Below are 18,913 nucleotides of genomic sequence, written 5' to 3' on the forward strand. Positions count from 1 at the left end.
AGGGAAGAGGAGCAGTGACTGTATGATGTATAGATAGTCAGGGCCCCCACAGCCTGTATATAAGAGGAGGAGCAGTGACTGTATGATGTATATATAGTCAGGGCACCCACAGCCTGTATATAAGAGGAGGAGCAGTGACTGTATGATGTATACATAGTCAGGGCACCCACAGCCTGTATATAAGGGAAGAGGAGCAGTGACTGTATGATGTATACATAGTCAGGGCCCCCACAGCCTGTATATAAGAGTAGCAGTGACTGTATGATGTATACATAGTCAGGGCACCCACAGCCTGTATATAAGGGAGGAGGAGCAGTGACTGTATGATGTATACATAGTCAGGGCACCCACAGCCTGTATATAAGAGGAGGAGCAGTGACTGTATGATGTATACATAGTCAGGGCCCCCACAGCCTGTATATAAGAGGAGGAGCAGTGACTGTATGATGTATACATAGTCAGGGCACCCACAGCCTGTATATATGGGAAGAGGAGAAGTGACTGTATGATGTATACATAGTCAGGGCACCCACAGCCTGTATATAAGAGTAGGAGCAGAGACTGTATGATGTATACATAGTCAGGGCACCCACAGCCTGTATATACGAGGAAGAGCAGTGACTGTATGATGTATACATAGTCAGGGCACCCACAGCCTGTATATAAGGGAAGAGGAGCAGTGACTGTATGATGTATACATAGTCAGGGCCCCCACAGCCTGTATATAAGGGAAGAGGAGCAGTGACTGTATGATGTATACATAGTCAGGGGCCCCACAGCCTGCATATAAGAGGAGGAGCAGTGACTGTATGATATATACATAGTCAGGGCACCCACAGTCTGTATATAAGGGAAGAGGAGCAGTGACTGTATGATGTATACATAGTAAGGGCACCCACAGTCTGTATATAAGAGGAGGAGCAGTGACTGTATGATGTATACATAGTCAGGGCACCCACAGCCTGTATATAAGGGAGGAGCAGTGACTGTATGATGTATACATAGTCAGGGCACCCACAGCCTGTATATAAGGGAAGAGGAACAGTGACTGTATGATGTATACATAGTCAGGGCACCCACAGCCTGTATATAAGGGAAGAGGAGCAGTGACTGTATGATGTATACATAGTCAGGGCCCCCACAGCCTGTATATAAGAGGAGGAGGAGCAGTGACTGTATGATGTATACATAGTCAGGGCACCCACAGCCTGTATATAAGAGGAGGGGCAGTGACTGTATGATGTATACATAGTCAGGGCACCCACAGCCTGTATATAAGGGAAGAGGAGCAGTGACTGTATGATGTATACATAGTCAGGGCACCCACAGCCTGTATATAAGGGAGGAGGAGCAGTGACTGTATGATGTATACATAGTCAGGGCCCCCACAGCCTGTATATAAGGGAGGAGGAGCAGTGACTGTATGATGTATACATAGTCAGGGCCCCCACAGCCTGTATATAAGGGAGGAGCAGTGACTGTATGATGTATACATAGTCAGGGAACCCACAGCCTGTATATAAGGGAGGAGGAGCAGTGACTGTATGATGTATACATAGTCAGGGCACCCACAGCCTGTATATAAGGGAAGAGGAGCAGTGACTGTATGAAGTATACATAGTCAGGGCCCCCACAGCCTGTATATAAGGGAGGAGGAGCAGTGACTGTATGATGTATACATAGTCAGGGCCCCCACAGCCTGTATATAAGGGAGGAGGAGCAGTGACTGTATGATGTATACATAGTCAGGGCACCCACAGTCTGTATATAAGGGAAGAGGAGCAGTGACTGTATGATGTATACATAGTCAGGGCACCCACAGTCTGTATATAAGAGGAGGAGCAGTGACTGTATGATGTATATATAGTCAGGGCACTCACAGCCTGTATATAAGGGAAGAGGAGCAGTGACTGTATGATGTATACATAGTCAGGGCCCCCACAGCCTGTATATAAGGGAAGAGGAGCAGTGACTGTATGATGTATACATAGTCAGGGCCCCCACATCCTGTATATAAGAGGAGGAGCAGTGACTGTATGATGTATACATAGTCAGGGAACCCACAGCCTGTATATAAGAGGAGGAGCAGTGACTGTATGATGTATACATAGTCAGGGCACCCACAGCCTGTATATAAGGGAAGAGGAGCAGTGACTGTATGATGTATACATAGTCAGGGCCCCCACAGCCTGTATATAAGAGTAGCAGTGACTGTATGATGTATACATAGTCAGGGCACCCACAGCCTGTATATAAGGGAGGAGGAGCAGTGACTGTATGATGTATACATAGTCAGGGCACCCACAGCCTGTATATAAGAGGAGGAGCAGTGACTGTATGATGTATACATAGTCAGGGCCCCCACAGCCTGTATTTAAGAGGAGGAGCAGTGACTGTATGATGTATACATAGTCAGGGCACCCACAGCCTGTATATAAGAGGAGGAGCAGTGACTGTATGATGTATACATAGTCAGGGCACCCACAGCCTGTATATAAGAGGAGGAGCAGTGACTGTATGATGTATACATAGTCAGGGCACCCACAGCCTGTATATATGGGAAGAGGAGAAGTGACTGTATGATGTATACATAGTCAGGGCACCCACAGCCTGTATATAAGAGTAGGAGCAGAGACTGTATGATGTATACATAGTCAGGGCACCCACAGCCTGTATATACGAGGAAGAGCAGTGACTGTATGATGTATACATAGTCAGGGCACCCACAGCCTGTATATAAGGGAAGAGGAGCAGTGACTGTATGATGTATACATAGTCAGGGCCCCCACAGCCTGTATATAAGGGAAGAGGAGCAGTGACTGTATGATGTATACATAGTCAGGGGCCCCACAGCCTGCATATAAGAGGAGGAGCAGTGACTGTATGATATATACATAGTCAGGGCACCCACAGTCTGTATATAAGGGAAGAGGAGCAGTGACTGTATGATGTATACATAGTAAGGGCACCCACAGTCTGTATATAAGAGGAGGAGCAGTGACTGTATGATGTATACATAGTCAGGGCACCCACAGCCTGTATATAAGGGAGGAGCAGTGACTGTATGATGTATACATAGTCAGGGCACCCACAGCCTGTATATAAGGGAAGAGGAACAGTGACTGTATGATGTATACATAGTCAGGGCACCCACAGCCTGTATATAAGGGAGGAGCAGTGACTGTATGATGTATACATAGTCAGGGCACCCACAGCCTGTATATAAGGGAAGAGGAGCAGTGACTGTATGATGTATACATAGTCAGGGCCCCCACAGCCTGTATATAAGAGGAGGAGGAGCAGTGACTGTATGATGTATACATAGTCAGGGCACCCACAGCCTGTATATAAGAGGAGGGGCAGTGACTGTATGATGTATACATAGTCAGGGCACCCACAGCCTGTATATAAGGGAAGAGGAGCAGTGACTGTATGATGTATACATAGTCAGGGCACCCACAGCCTGTATATAAGGGAGGAGGAGCAGTGACTGTATGATGTATACATAGTCAGGGCCCCCACATCCTGTATATAAGGGAGGAGGAGCAGTGACTGTATGATGTATACATAGTCAGGGCCCCCACAGCCTGTATATAAGGGAGGAGCAGTGACTGTATGATGTATACATAGTCAGGGAACCCACAGCCTGTATATAAGGGAGGAGGAGCAGTGACTGTATGATGTATACATAGTCAGGGCACCCACAGCCTGTATATAAGGGAAGAGGAGCAGTGACTGTATGAAGTATACATAGTCAGGGCCCCCACAGCCTGTATATAAGGGAGGAGGAGCAGTGACTGTATGATGTATACATAGTCAGGGCCCCCACAGCCTGTATATAAGGGAGGAGGAGCAGTGACTGTATGATGTATACATAGTCAGGGCCCCCACAGCCTGCATATAAGAGGAGGGGCAGTGACTGTATGATGTATACATAGTCAGGGCACCCACAGTCTGTATATAAGGGAAGAGGAGCAGTGACTGTATGATGTATACATAGTCAGGGCACCCACAGTCTGTATATAAGAGGAGGAGCAGTGACTGTATGATGTATATATAGTCAGGGCACTCACAGCCTGTATATAAGGGAAGAGGAGCAGTGACTGTATGATGTATACATAGTCAGGGCCCCCACAGCCTGTATATAAGGGAAGAGGAGCAGTGACTGTATGATGTATACATAGTCAGGGCCCCCACATCCTGTATATAAGAGGAGGAGGAGCAGTGACTGTATGATGTATACATAGTCAGGGCCCCCACAGCCTGTATATAAGAGGAGGAGCAGTGACTGTATGATGTATACAGAGTCAGGGCACTCACACCACTAGTGGCGTAACTACCGCAGAGGCAGCTGCCACACGGCCTGGGCCATTAGGGGCCCGGTGACAGCTGCTACTACTGCGGGGTTTTTTGGGTTATTTTTTAATAGGCCGTTATGGGCCCTATTTACTTGCCGATCCTGGCTGGGCCGGGATCGGTAAGTGACACTGCGGGCCCCACAAATACTATCATTATACTCGGGAGTCTGCAAAGATATAATGATATAAGATCTAATGATCGGCGGACCGGGATAGGTAAGGGAACGTAAAAAACACTGTTACTTACCTCTCTACGATCCTGCCAGGCCTCCTTCCTAAAAGTCTGACGTCACATGAACCCGGCCTGCTTCCCGGGTCATGTAATATCCGACGTCATAGGAGAAGGACGGCAGCGGAGAAGACAGCATAGGAGCCGGGGGACAGGTAAGAAACAGTAATTTTTATGTTTTTATTCCCCCGGGTCTTGAATTATTATACTCTGGGGTCTGAAAAGACCCCAGAGTATAGTAATTGTTTATGGGTGTCCACTATGGGCTATAATACTGTGTGCAGGGGCCACTATGGGACATAATACTGTGTGCAGGGACCACTATGGGGCATAATACTGTGTACAGGGGACACTAAGGGACATAATACTGTGTGCAGGGGCCACTAAGGGACATAATACTGTGTGCAGGGGCCACTATGGGGCATTATACTGTGTACAGAGGACACTATGGGGCATAATACTGTGTACAGGGGCCACTATGGGGGATAATACTGTGTGCAGGGGCCACTATGGGGCATAATACTGTGTGCAGGGGCCACTATGGGGCATAATACTGTGTACAGGGGACACTAAGGGACATAATACTGTGTGCAGGGGCCACTAAGGGACATAATACAGTGTGCAGGGGCCACTATGGGGCATAATACTGTGTACAGGGGACACTAAGGGACATAATACTGTGTGCAGGGGCCACTAAGGGACATAATACTGTGTACAGAGGACACTATGGGGCATAATACTGTGTACAGGGGACACTATGGGACATAATACTGTGTGCAGGGACCACTATGGGGCATAATACTGTGTGCAGGGGACACTATGGGGCATAATACTGTGTACAGGGGCCACTATGGGGGATAATACTGTGTGCAGGGGCCACTATGGGACATAATACTGTGTGCAGGGGCCACTATGGGACATAATACTGTGTACAGGGGACACTATGGGGCATAATACTGTGTACAGGGGACATAATACTGTGTGCAGGGGCCACTATGGGGTATAATGCTGTGTGCAGGGGCCACTATGGGACATAATACTGTGTTCAGGGGCCACTAAGGGACATAATACTGTGTTCAGGGGCCACTAAGGGACATAATACTGTGTGCAGGGGCCACTATGGGACATAACACTGTGTGCAGGGGCCACTATGGGGTATAATACTGTGTGCAGGGGCCACTATGGGACATAATACTGTGTGCAGGGGCCACTATGGGACATAATACTGTGTGCAGGGGCCACTAAGGGACATAATACTGTGTTCAGGGGCCACTATGGGACATAATACTGTGTGCAGGGGTCACTATGGGGGATAATACTGTGTGCAGGGGCCACTATGGGGTATAATACTGTGTGCAGGGGCCACTATGGGGTATAATACTGTGTGCAGGGGCCACTAAGGGACATAATACTGTGTACAGGGGCCACTATGGGACATAATACTGTGTGCAGGGCTTACTAAGGAACATAATAAAGTGTGGAGGAGGGGGTCGGTTTTGGGGGGGGGCCCCATGTCAAAAGTTTGCCACGGGGCTCCGCCAATCCTAGTTACGCCACTGCACACCACATAAGTAATTGCACAAAAACCAATGGATCCAGGCCCCAATATGTTTTGTCTTACAGGCTTCTTCCTAGGGGAGCTACCTCGCATATAGGATGACCATAACTGACCAATGAGAGGTGTAATAAATAAGCAGATGATATCATACACATGAGATGACCACCCAACTACCTGATCACTGAACATGTAAGAGCCTGGTAAGCCGCATCCTAGTAATATAATTATTACATCTCTGTCTGTGTGTCCATCACATGACCAGGACAAATGCAACTGCAGCATCTAGAGGGCTCCGAAAAGTGCAATCTCCGATATCAGTCACCTCCCCTCCACCATAGCAGGATTGTGATGTCCAATGCAGCCAGACTCCCCAACAAGAGCCCTGAATCTGACAACATTAGGCTGAACATCAGAATACTCTGCAGTACAGTAGTGTATTACATAGCGGCACATAGAGTCACATGTGACCCAGGCATCGGATCAGAGGAGGCACATGGACACCACCATGTTCCAGATCGCTGCCAATCCATTTCTATGAAAGCTGGAAGACTATTGACGGTCTCAATGCCTGTCATTACTAAGCTCTGATTATAGGTTGTCGTCGGCAGAATGTTATAGATGGGAATAGATACTCAATGAACTGCAATACATTTATATTGCAGGTTATCACATAGGTGATCAGACACCCTAAGGTCTAAAAATAACAGTAACAAAAAAAAAAAAGAAATTATATATAACTAGGCCGCCACTCAGGAGACATACTGATATGGTATAAGTTGGTTTATTATGGTATATATATATATATATATATATATATATATATATATACACTATAATCACTATATATACCGTATATACATATATAACATATACATATAATCATGTATGTGTATTTACCATGGCAACAGTGATATCACCAGACTCATGATGTCACGGTATAATACACATAATAATACACATTCCATGATGTCACAACATGAAGCGATGATAAAAGTTCGTGTTCCGGCCACATCCCCTGAGGGTTATAGAGTTAGCGGAGTGACAGATTGCTATTCTTTACTGTTGGCAAAATGTCTGAAAAGCGCAAATATTGCATTGTTATTGGTTCTGATACAGACCACAGCGGCGGTGATGACCAGGTGAGTTGCCATTTCAATGACACAATATAAAACCTTCCGCCATATTGTAGTTTACAAACCGTGACCCGGGTATAACCCTAAATATATCAATGCCCGCCCTATCCCTTATACTATGGTCACAATAGCAGAACTTGGGCCCCCACGAGAACTGATTCTGAGGCCTCTGGTCCCTCTACACAATAATCCATATTCAGGTTCAGTTTTACTTACAATGAGGAGAGATGTAACTTCATATTTCTACTGGGAAATTAAAGATAAAATAATGACACATTTATTAATCTCTTCCTTTATAGTTACCGGTCATTAAAAAAAGCCGCCAAATTACCGAGTCCGACACCGAGGACAATGGCAGTGATGGGACAATGGTAGGTGGTGACTCTCTATAGTGTTATCTATGGCACTGAGGGGCTCTGTCTGCTCTTTATACTTCTATACTGGTTATTGTGCTTTGTTTTAACTGTTTCTTTCTTATGTCTCTTTATTCCAGTCTCATCCACCTATTCCAAGGTCTCCAAGGAGCCTTGATGATGAGGAGGGTGACCTAGATCGCTACCAGTTACCCATAGACACAGGTATCCGCCTGAGCTTCTGGAATGATCAGAGATACCTTTCTAGTGTAAAAATAGTAAATTGCCCGTGTTATTGTAGAGGAAACTCAATTACTGATATGTCCATGTTATTACTTCTTGTATTTTTTAGATCCTGATTCTCCGACCCTGAGTATCGTCCAGGAGGAGGAGAGGTAGAGTATTCTTATAGTAACTATGTTATCTGTTTCATGTTACCTGGACACTGAGGGGCGCTATTATTTAGCGATATATATCCTATGTTTTCTTATATGTTTTGTTACAGCGAAAGGAAACAGGAACGTCCCATCAACCACTGCATCCTAAAGGATCTGTCATCCTCATGTTCGAAGTACGTCACCAACTTCCATGAGAATAAAGAGGAGCTGGCAAGATCGCTGTTTGATTTCTTTAATGATACCGTCTTTTATAATGAGGTATATGAATATAATACAGAACCATGTACATGCTGGGCTAGATATAGGGGGCTACAGTTAGGGGTTGGGATTTGGGTATATACACGTATATACCTCTAGACTTCATAGAATCATAAAGGTTATCACTGTCGTTTCTATATTTTCTCCTTTTGTAGCTCCCTTCAGATATGGAAATCATCTGGAGTAAGAGGATGAATAAAACCGCGGGTGTCACCAGGTACCGCGAGGAGAACGGCCAGCAAATCGCCATCATCAATTTGTCTGAGAAAGTCTGTGATTCTGCAGGTATGTCTCTCATCATGTGCACTTGTTGTTGTGAAATCTTCCATGTGTCTTTGATATTGAGTGTAAGTCTAACTCTTATTGTCTTCAGACCGAGTGCGGGACACCCTGATCCATGAAATGTGTCACGCTGCATGCTGGGTCATTGACGGGGATCCAAATGCTGGCCATGGATGGAGATGGAAATTCTTCTGTCAGACGGCTGCCTCCACTCATCCTGAGCTCCCACCTATCACCCAATATCACGACTTTAAGATCAACTTCCCGGTGATTTATGAATGCTCAGGTTGCCAACACAGGTAAGATGTGATCTGTTATATAGGCCCAGCTTTGTATCAAGCACATAAGCCATGGAAACACCGGATCTATAGACTGGTTTCCGTGAATTAAGGGGCTCTAGAATTGATTTTGTTTGTGCTTTTAGCTTTTGTCTTTAATATAAGCTTTTTCTCTCACTCTAGAGTCGGGCGCTGGAAAGCCTCCCTGGACACGGACAGATTTGTATGCGGCCATTGCTCCCACAAGATGGTCCTTCTAAACTCCAACTTAAAACATCCATGAGAGACCATAAAGATCCATCTCCAGTCAGAATAAAGGCCCAGCAGGATGACAGCACATGGAAGACGTGACAGCTCTGTTTTACACCAGAACAGAGTCTTCTGAGCAATTTTGGGCAACACGGTGGCTCAGTGACTAGCACTGTAGCCTTGCATTCAATTCCAAACAGTAACATCGTCTGCAAGGAGTTTGTATGTTCTCCCCGTGTTTGCGTGGGTTTTCTCCGGGCACTCCGGTTTCCTCCCACATTATAAAACATACTGATAGGTTCATTGGCCTTTATATAAACCATTGTTACAACTGGCCAAAAATTATTTGTGTTGTGTCATTATTTTCCAAAAATTAATGGTCCATAGAAGTGTTTCAGGCAATGAGCTCCAAATCCCTTCACATAGCCATAGAGTTACATCAGAGGGTTAAGCACAAGGGGGGGGGTGAACATGTCCAAGTGGGCCCCCAACTTAGGTATACCGATATTATGCACACAATAGATTTAGTATATGAGCACTGTAACTCACCATGAGTTGAGTCCTTAGGAGTGTACGACCTGTCTCTCCAGACTTCAGGAGAAAATTTCCATATGGGTGAATTCAATGAACAGATGGTCCGCAGTCCTTTCGGCTCAATTAAAAATTAGCTTTTAATGGTTCTTTAAAACATAGTTTTCCATATCCCAAAAACAAACATCCGTGTGAAAGATAGAAAAAACAGTAATATGTGAAAAAAAGATTAAAAACGCCTCCGCACTCTAATTGCATAGTGGCCCATACAGTCCCTGCACGTGACACATACGGCAGATGTCGCTAAGGGGTTAATACAATTTACAGTTATCCTGCACTAAACATTTACCTCCTATCAAGGGTAGGAGATAAATGTACACTGTCTACCCATAAGTATTTAGACACCTATGCCAATGAAGATATCAGCGATTGTGATGTACGTCACACCTTCTGCCGTTGGCATTAGTCACATGTAAGATGCCACGAAGTGCAGAGTTGTCCGATACCGAGAAAGGGGTAATTGTGGGGACCACAGAAATGGTCGATCCTTAAGGGACATAGCAAGCGAACTCAATTACCTAAAATCGAAAGTTGCCTATGTGATTACGAAGTGGAAGGTGAACGGTGATTGTTGGAATGTGCCCCGAGTCAGCAGATCCCTGAAACTGGGAGATAGAGACTGACGAGTGATGGCCAGAGAAACCGCACCCAACCGATGGCTCCCATACACCAGGAGGGTCACCAGGTATCCGGGAGTATTGTGTCGCTCAATCCCATCTGTAAGGAAGCGTCTGCTGGGGTCTACCAACTATTGGATAGGAATAAGTGTTATTTTTCTACTCTGTCCATGTACTTATTGGTAGTCAGTGTATGATCACTGGAGGTCCATCTATTGGAACGTCCAATGATCATTAGTACAAGGTCCACAGGATCCTATTCCTCCTTATGGTTCAGCCTGTTCTGCTGCCCTATATAAATCTTATGCGCTGCACTTGGCCATTTCATGGATCTGGTAAACCCTATGTACTGCTGCAGACAGTGAAAGATTTGGAAATAAAAGGCAAAAGACATATGACGGCTCTCTCCAGTGTCCATTTTGCAGAAAATGTTTAGAAGTTCTTCTTTCCAAAAAGTCATTTATTTTCCTGAAAAATCACTAAATATATAGAAAATCAAAACCAAGAACATACTTGACAGGTACATGAGGTTACGTCTTTGTGACACTGTTGTGCAGCCTCTGCCATATCACACTTCGCTCTTCTGAAGGTTTGGGTAGAGACTGAAGGATTTCTCCTATACAAGTAACCAGATCCTTAAAGAAAATGTAGAGTCAATGTTAGCATCAAAGGGCATAGGAGCAATAATCCATATAAGTATTATCACATATACTTGTACGTCTTATTAGGACAATATATGGCGGGGGGGTCACATGACCTGACCACTCCATCAGTACCTCCACTGAATAACCCCGGTGTCCTCCAATGAACACTGAGCCGCTGATGGACAAGCTGCACTACATGACCCTTCATAAGCGACCATGACAGTATATAGAACAAAGCGTTGTTGTTTTTTTTAATCTTCATTTGGAAATACACTTTAAATCCTGAACAAGTTAAGAAAAACCCCTAAAACGAGATATTTATTTAAGCAATTCCCTTACGAAGGCAATAAAGTGACTGCAAACTGGATCTTCGCTGTAGTCACTGCCAAATACCCATTTAAGAAATGAAACTGCACTCCATAGACTAATAAATAGTAACATTTTACGGTGCTAGAATTATCTTACAATGAATTGGACTTGGTAGGAGCAAAGTGTAAAGCTATAGGCTGGCAAGCGCCCAAGAAGTTGCTTAATTGTTCAATTCATTTTCGGTCATACAACAAGAGGTGTCCTCTACATATCCAGAAGCTATAACAGTGCGGTCTGAGATCAGCTGGACATTGAATATACAATCCATAAGGATAACTGCAGTAAAACACTTCCTTTACTCTTCACCATCTACATCCAGCGCAATGTAATAATAGATCTCATAGAAAGAAGTCTCATTGCAGGTTCTCTATGCTGGGTCAATGGCCTAGATCAGGGGTCCTCAAACTGCGGCCCGAGGGCCACATGCGGCCCACCAAGCACTTCTGTCTGGCCCCGCCGACAACGCCGGTAGGCGTGCATTTATAATGAAGCTCCTGGGGAGCTCGGGCCAGGCCATGGGGCGCACTTCACTTTACCTATTGGAGGGCACCGCTCCCGATGTCTGTGCGACCTGCTCTGCATCCGGCCCACTGTTTAAAAAGTTTGAGGACCCCTGGCCTAGATCATCCAGAGATGACGCTAAACAACCAGTCAAGGTGAACATTTTCAGAGAAGTGCCCATAAATTCAGAAGGATCAGACTATACCTTGCTATACGCGTATTCTTCCATTTTCTTATGCAGCAAATCGGATTCTAATTTTGACTTCTTCATCCTAATAAAATGACATTTTGCCAGTTCGGCCTGTTTATTGCAGCAGTCTGGACAGGAGGCAGGGTCGTGGATCTCGGTGCTTATTACCTAAAAAGAAGAAATAGTGACTGATCTACAGCTGTTATTACTATTAATGGTGACAACAATCATCATCATCATCATCATCTATAACTGTACAAATCAGTGACTAGCCAACAAGGATCAGCCCTAACTAGACGCCAATACAGAGTTTGCACAAAAATTCTGGCTCATCTAACCTTAGACACATTTATTGTTCAGGAGTTCTTCCAACAATCTCAATATCTCTAGATTGTGGACCTGACCTGCTTTTTGTCTCTTATATAGAGAGATCCATGATTCTGGTGTAAAAAGTGAAGCAGATCGAAGTAGAGATAGAGTGTAAGCTCTTATGAGCAGGGCCCTCAGTCCATTGTGTGAATTAACTATTTCTTAGTAATGGATCTTTTTTGTCTGTACTAGAACCCTATTAATTGTACAGTTCTGTGGAATATGTCAGCACTATCAGTGAGTAACTAGTAATGGCGGGGCCTTGTAGCAAACTTTTGACATGGCCCCCCCCCCCCCCCCCCCCGCCAACAGACGGCGAAAACCCTGACTGACCAACCTCCCCCACATTCCTGCTCGCACAATTATTGGCCCCTGTGCACAGTATTATCCCCCATAGTGTCCCCTGCACACAGTATTATGCCCCATAGTGGCCCCTGCAAACAGTATTATGTCCCATAGTGGCCCCTGCACACAATATTATGTCCCATAGTGGCCCCTGCACACAGAATTATGTCCCCATAGTGGCCCCTGCACACAGTATTATGTCCATAGTGGCCCCTGCACACAGTATTATGTCCCTTAGTGTCCCCTGTACACAGTATTATGCCCCATAGTGGCCCCTGCAAACAGTATTATGCCCCTTAGTGGCCCCTGCACACAGTATTATGCCCCATAGTGGCCCCTGCAAACAGTATTATGCCCCTTAGTGGCCCCTGCACACAGAATTATGTCCCAATAGTGGCCCCTGCACACAGTATTATGTCCATAGTGGCCCCTGCACACAGTATTATGTCCATAGTGGCCCCTGCACACAGTATTATTACCATAGTGGCCCCTGCACACAGTATTATACCCCATAGTGGCCCCTGCACACAGTATTATGTCCATTAGTGGCCCCTGCACACAGTATTATGTCCATAGTGGCCCCTGCACACAGTATTATGTCCCATAGTGGCCCCTGCACAGTATTATGTCCATTAGTGGCCCTTGCACACAGTATTATGTCCTATAGTGGCCCCTGCACCCAGTATTATGCCCCATAGTGGCCCCTGCACACAGTATTATGTCCTATAGTGGCCCCTGCACCCAGTATTATGTCCATTAGTGGCCCCTGCACATAGTATTATGTCCATTAGTGGCACATGCACACAGTATTATGTCCCATAGTGGCCCCTTCACCCAGTATTATGCCCCATAGTGGCCCCTGCACATAGTATTATGTCCATTAGTGGCCCCTGCACCCAGTATTATGCCCCATAGTGGCTCTTGCACACGTTATTATGCCCCATTGTATAATCTTTCCAGACCCCAGAGTATAATAATTGGAGACCCAGGAGGGATACAAACATTAAAAAAAACACTGTTATTTACCTATCCCTGGCTCCGCTGCACTCCCCGCTGATGGCGGCCATCTTTAATGACATCCAGGATGTCACGTGACACAGGGGGGCCTGTGTCACAACGCATAAGGACGCAGGCCCCGGTAATGTGACGTTAGGGACGTCACATAAGTAGGCCCGAAGCCTGCCCGGAGGGGTAAGTAACACTGTCTTTTTTATGCTCCCTTACGTCTGCTGGGCCTCTGACCATTATACTTGGGGGTCTGAAAAGAGGTCTGTGGCATCACTTACCAGTCCGGGCCCCTACCAGGATCAGTAAGTAAATAGGGCCTGTTACCAGCTAGAGTAACTCCAGCCGGTAGCGGCCTATTTGAAAAACAAAAAATGCAGCGGTAGTGGCTGTCACTGGGCCCCTTAATGTTCCGGGCCCTGTGACAGCTGCTACTGCTGCCCCTGGGCGCTATATAAGTAGCACATAATATACAGTAATATTATTATTATTAGAGAATGATCTAAAATTTTTGGTACACAGATTTTTAATTTAAACAAATCAGTTGTATAATCTAGACAACAACGTCTAAGGCTAGCTTCACAATCGCCGCAGATCCTGCTTAAAATTAGGCAGAATTACTAAATCTAGGCCAGACTGTCGCAGAGTAACACTTGTATTCTTGTTCATGCCATCTATTAATTTACAGAAGGAATATTCCTGGTGACTTAGGCATAACAATATTTGTTAAATGTGAATAGTTACTGTACCTGGTTGATGCTTTCCTTGATTCGTTGTAATTCAAGTCTGTTCATTAGTTCACGGGGAACGGGACTTGACTGTTGTGCGATTTCTGCTCCGCTAGGTAGTGCTGGCTGCTGCCTGTTTTTTGGCCTGTGCCTTTTTGGTGGTTGGCTCAAATGTTGTATCTTTAAGGAGCAGTAAGACTGCAGTGCCTTGTGCTCGCTCCCTGAAGACTCTTGGTGAACACCTGTATGAGGAAGAAAAAAAAAAAAGTGGTATTTGTTCAGCCCCGTACAGTACCAATAATCTGCAATAATAACATTTCTGAGCAATATCCGCTCCCAAACACAGTTGCTGGGGCGAGAAATGTAAAGGGGCATCTAGACCTCCTGCGTATGGCTAAATACAGTCTGGAAAATCCTTCTGTATTTATGGCCCAAACCCTTTCTGCAGGCCCAGACTCCCAGCATCATAGTGGAATCCCTAGAGCTCTACCGACCCATACCAAATACATACTGTATAGTCTAGTGAGCTGCAAGGAAATTGGTGGGAAGGTGCCTGACAAGCAGCATGTGCCTGTGTCTGACAACGTTGTTAATACCCATAAAACTACCAGAATCTGGAACATGGCAGATGGTCCCATTACTGCAAATTGTCCTAAAATCGTGCCCCACTATATAAATACTGCATGCTTATAGATATTGTGGATCTCCTGCTGAAAGAAGCAAAGAAACTTGCAAAAGACAAAGAGATTGAGATAGAAGCAGAGAAGTACTGTGCCTGTGCTCTGGAGACCATCCAAGAAGTATTACAATAATAATAATAATAATAATAATAATAATAAAAAATGTTCTAGAGTTTCTAAGCCATCACAATGTGCACAAGGTGCATAAGATAGCACTTATGGACACTGTATACATCCTATAAATCAGTGGTGGAACTACTGGGGTAGGGTTCAAATGAATGGGTTTGAAAAATTCCTGCAGGTTTCCATCTTCTATCCAGGTTCTGGCAGGAAATGGAAACCTGCACAACAAAGGCCGAGACACAGATGTGAACCCGGCCTTATTTACCTAGAGTCATACAGAACAGATTTCACAAAGACAGTCCCTGACACTTCAATGTCCTCTGCCTACATAGCTATCCTCACTAAGGTTGAGCCGATCTTGAGATTTCAGGATCGATTTTAACCCACATGGAGGAAGAGATAAGAGAAGAGTTTCCTAGTGCCAATCTATGGTGCCTCTGTCTCCATATAGACCTCACCCTGCAAACTCTGGATGAATGGTAGATGCTAAAATGGAGCGGGAAAAAAAATCAGGTGATGCTCTATAGCTCGTGGATCCAGCAGGTGGCGCTGTCTCCAGTGACTGTATCTATTTCAAACCAGACAAGTTAGGGTCAGTTCACACGTGAAAACCGCCTAGCTTATTTGTGCGAGGTAAAAAACCTCGAGGAGTTTTTTTGACGCTGTTTTTTGCATTCCACGCGGTTTTTGACGAGGTTTTTGACGCGGTTTTCGCTAGCGGTTTTCGCTAGGGTTTTTTTTTCCTATATGTGCTATAGAAACTGCAGGCGAAAACCGCGCGTTTTTTTGCAAAAAACCGCGCGGTTTTGTGTGCAAAAAACCGCGCGGTTTTTTACCGCGCGGTTTTCGCCTCCCATTCACTTCTATGCAATTCTTCAGGCGTTTTCCGCCTGAAGAAAGGTCATGTCGCTTCTTCAGGCGGAAAACGCTAGGAGGAAAAAAAAAGCTAGTGGTCTACATAGACCACCATGTTAAAGGAGAGGTTTTTGAAGCGAATTCCGCTGTCAAAAACCTCCCCTTTGCCCACGTGTGAACTAGCCCTTAGGGCTAGTTCACACGTGAACAAAGGGGCGGATTTTGACAGCGGATTTCGCTTCAAAATCCGCCCCTTTACAATAGTGGTCTATATAGATTGCATTTTTTTTTCTGCTAGCAGAAAAAAAGAAGCGACGTGACCTTTCTTCAGATGGAAGCCGCGGCGCGATGAGCCGCGGCTTCCGCCTAGCAGCACCCTCCTATGTCGGCTCATTCATTGGAGCCGGCTACGAAGGGGAAAGCCGCGACCGCAATAGTTGTGGCAGGCGGGTTTTGACCCGAGAGTGACGCGGCTCCCACGTCACTCTCTGTGTCAAAATCTGCCCCCACTGCCCCCGTGTGAACGAGCCCTTAGAGGAAGGTTTGCATATAGGAGCGACATAGCGTGTCTACTTCACTGACGCAACACCCAAAATGCCCAGACCGCATAGCTGAGGTTCGGTTCACATCTGCACCCGGTCCCTGTATGGGGATTCCATTCCCCTCTCTGCATTTTTCGTCCTTTTCGGGCGGAAACCAGACGGAAATACACGGACCTCATAGTCTATGGGGTTCATGGGTCTCCTAAGGTAACTACATTTTTATGCAGATTAGGTTTCCGTTTGGGAAGGGGGGGGGGGGTCCCCAAGTCTACCCTCCAAATGGAAACCTGTACGCAGATGTGAACCAAGTCTAACACTCCAAGACCTGAGATAGTGATTTATACCACTCAATTCTACACTTATCACCAGATGACCTGTGGACTCTCGGATGTGAAACCATCACAAGTCCTTCAGCTTTTCTAGCCAGGAACACTGCACTGATAATACAAGGCTGGCATTATTAGGCTGAAGCCCCATGTAGCGGGAACATAGCTTTTTTTTTTTTTTGTTGCAGATTGTGTTGCTTTTTTTTTTTTTTTTTTTTTTTTTTTAGCCAAAGTCAGGATTGGACTGAGCAGATGGCAGAAGTGTAAGAGCTTATATACTTACCATTCCTTTTTTAGCCACTCCTAGGTTTGGCTCAAAAAAATGCAGCAAAATCTGCAACAAAAGAAGATGTGTTTCCACTACGTGGGGCTTCAGCCTTAGTGCAGCTTCTGCTTTGGACCAAATCCGGTACTGGCAGGAAATAGGCGTCAGCAATGATCTAGACTAGAGCATGAACAGCACTAATCTATACTGAATATCTGGAATGCCTGAAAAATAAACGATATACCTTGATCATTCTCCTTGTGCTCATCCTCTACTGAAGTGGACTGGATTGATGATTTCTCAGAAGAATATGACTGACGAGCATCCAAACCAGAGGAGAGCGACTCCAAAGACTCACTTCCATAGCTCCTAGGAGAGTCACTAGTGATGGAACTGTAGGAATCACTTTTCTGCTCACGACTGGATTCACCTGCAAAAGTCTCAAATGAATCACTAAGATATTTGTCAGACTGTTCGTCTGTCATGGAGTCACAGGCATCGCTTTGATGTCTTCCATTGGATTCATCAGAAATGGATTCAGATGAGTCTGTGGAATAAGATGGTGCGCCGCTCAGTGAGTCCCGCTGCTGCAGCGCCTCTTCATAGTTGGGGCTTTCTTCAGTGACAGGGGATAGCGCCATCTCAGCTCTGTACAAATAAACCACATATTAGATTCATACACATACAGGACACATGGGAGGTGACATATTACAGGGATCCCATCTCCAAACACATTATATTTCTAACTAACAGAGAAGCTGCTGACGGGAGCTGTGAGGGCTCTGCTTGTGATACAGGCCGAGAAGAGATGTCATGGCTGCCCTATACCACACATAGACTGAGGCAACAACAACCTGCACATAAGTGGCCGAGTCTGACGGCAGCTCCTCTCCTCTTCATACAACCCCTCTCCTAGGTTACACTGTGCAGCAGGAACAAAGGCCCCTGCACAAACTCCACCCCCTGACTCTAGTTCCTAGTGATAAAGTATCCTACCCAGCAAGTATGATGTATACATAGTCAGGGCCCCCACAGCCTGTATATAAGAGGAGGAGCAGTGACTGTATGATGTATACATAGTCAGGGCACTCACAGCCTGTATATAAGAGGAGGAGCAGTGACTGTATGATGTATACATAGTCAGGGCCCCCACAGCCTGTATATAAGGGAGGAGGAGCAGTGACTGTATGATGTATACATAGTCAGGGCCCCCACAGCCTGTATATAAGAGGAGGAGCAGTGACTGTATGATGTATACATAGTCAGGGCCCCCACAGTCTGTATATAAGAGGAGGAGCAGTGACTGTATGATGTATACATAGTCAGGGCTCCCACAGCCTGTATATAAGGGAGGAGGAGCAGTGACTGTATGATGTATACATAGTCAGGGCACCACAGCCTGTATATAAGGGAGGAGGAGCAGTGACTGTATGATGTATACATAGTCAGGGCCCCCACAGTCTGTATATAAGAGGAGGAGCAGTGACTGTATGATGTATACATAGTCAGGGCACCCACAGCCTGTATATAAGAGGAGGAGCAGTGACTGTATGATGTATACATAGTCAGAGCACCCACAGCCTGTATATAAGAGGAGGAGCAGTGACTGTATGATGTATACATAGTCAGAGCACCCACAGCCTGTATATAAGAGGAGGAGCAGTGAA

General features: G+C 45.5%; 1 protein-coding gene across 2 annotated transcripts; it reads right to left on the reverse strand.

Annotated features, from left to right (window-relative positions):
* Positions 1-10,834: 10,834 nt before the first annotated feature.
* On the reverse strand, positions 10,835-18,197 carry LOC142184333 (uncharacterized protein C8orf48 homolog). Of its 2 annotated transcripts, none has more exons than XM_075259124.1 (5): positions 18,101-18,197; positions 17,491-17,894; positions 14,477-14,697; positions 12,024-12,176; positions 10,835-10,939 (listed from the first exon to the last, which is right to left on the reverse strand). In XM_075259124.1, the coding sequence occupies exons 1-5, from the start codon at positions 18,106-18,108 to the stop codon at positions 10,835-10,837; spliced, it is 891 nt and encodes a 296-aa protein (XP_075115225.1). In that variant the 5' UTR covers positions 18,109-18,197. The 2 variants fall into 2 exon arrangements, with proteins under 2 accessions (XP_075115225.1, XP_075115226.1); XM_075259125.1 differs by lacking the exon at positions 18,101-18,197 and adding an exon at positions 17,998-18,063.
* Positions 18,198-18,913: the final 716 nt, after the last annotated feature.

The sequence above is a fragment of the Leptodactylus fuscus genome, chromosome 11 (assembly GCF_031893055.1).
Source record: "Leptodactylus fuscus isolate aLepFus1 chromosome 11, aLepFus1.hap2, whole genome shotgun sequence".
Classification (NCBI taxonomy): Eukaryota; Metazoa; Chordata; class Amphibia; order Anura; family Leptodactylidae; genus Leptodactylus; species Leptodactylus fuscus.

What these genes read in the sequence shown, in the direction of transcription:
- LOC142184333 (XM_075259124.1), bottom strand. An exon ending in TCAAGGAAAGCATCAACCAG is followed by an intron (nt 12,177 to 14,476) that starts GTACAGTAACTA and finishes TCTTCTTTTTAG; the next exon opens with GTAATAAGCACCGAGATCCA. An exon ending in AAGAATACGCGTATAGCAAG is followed by an intron (nt 10,940 to 12,023) that starts GTATAGTCTGAT and finishes ATTTTCTTTAAG; the next exon opens with GATCTGGTTACTTGTATAGG.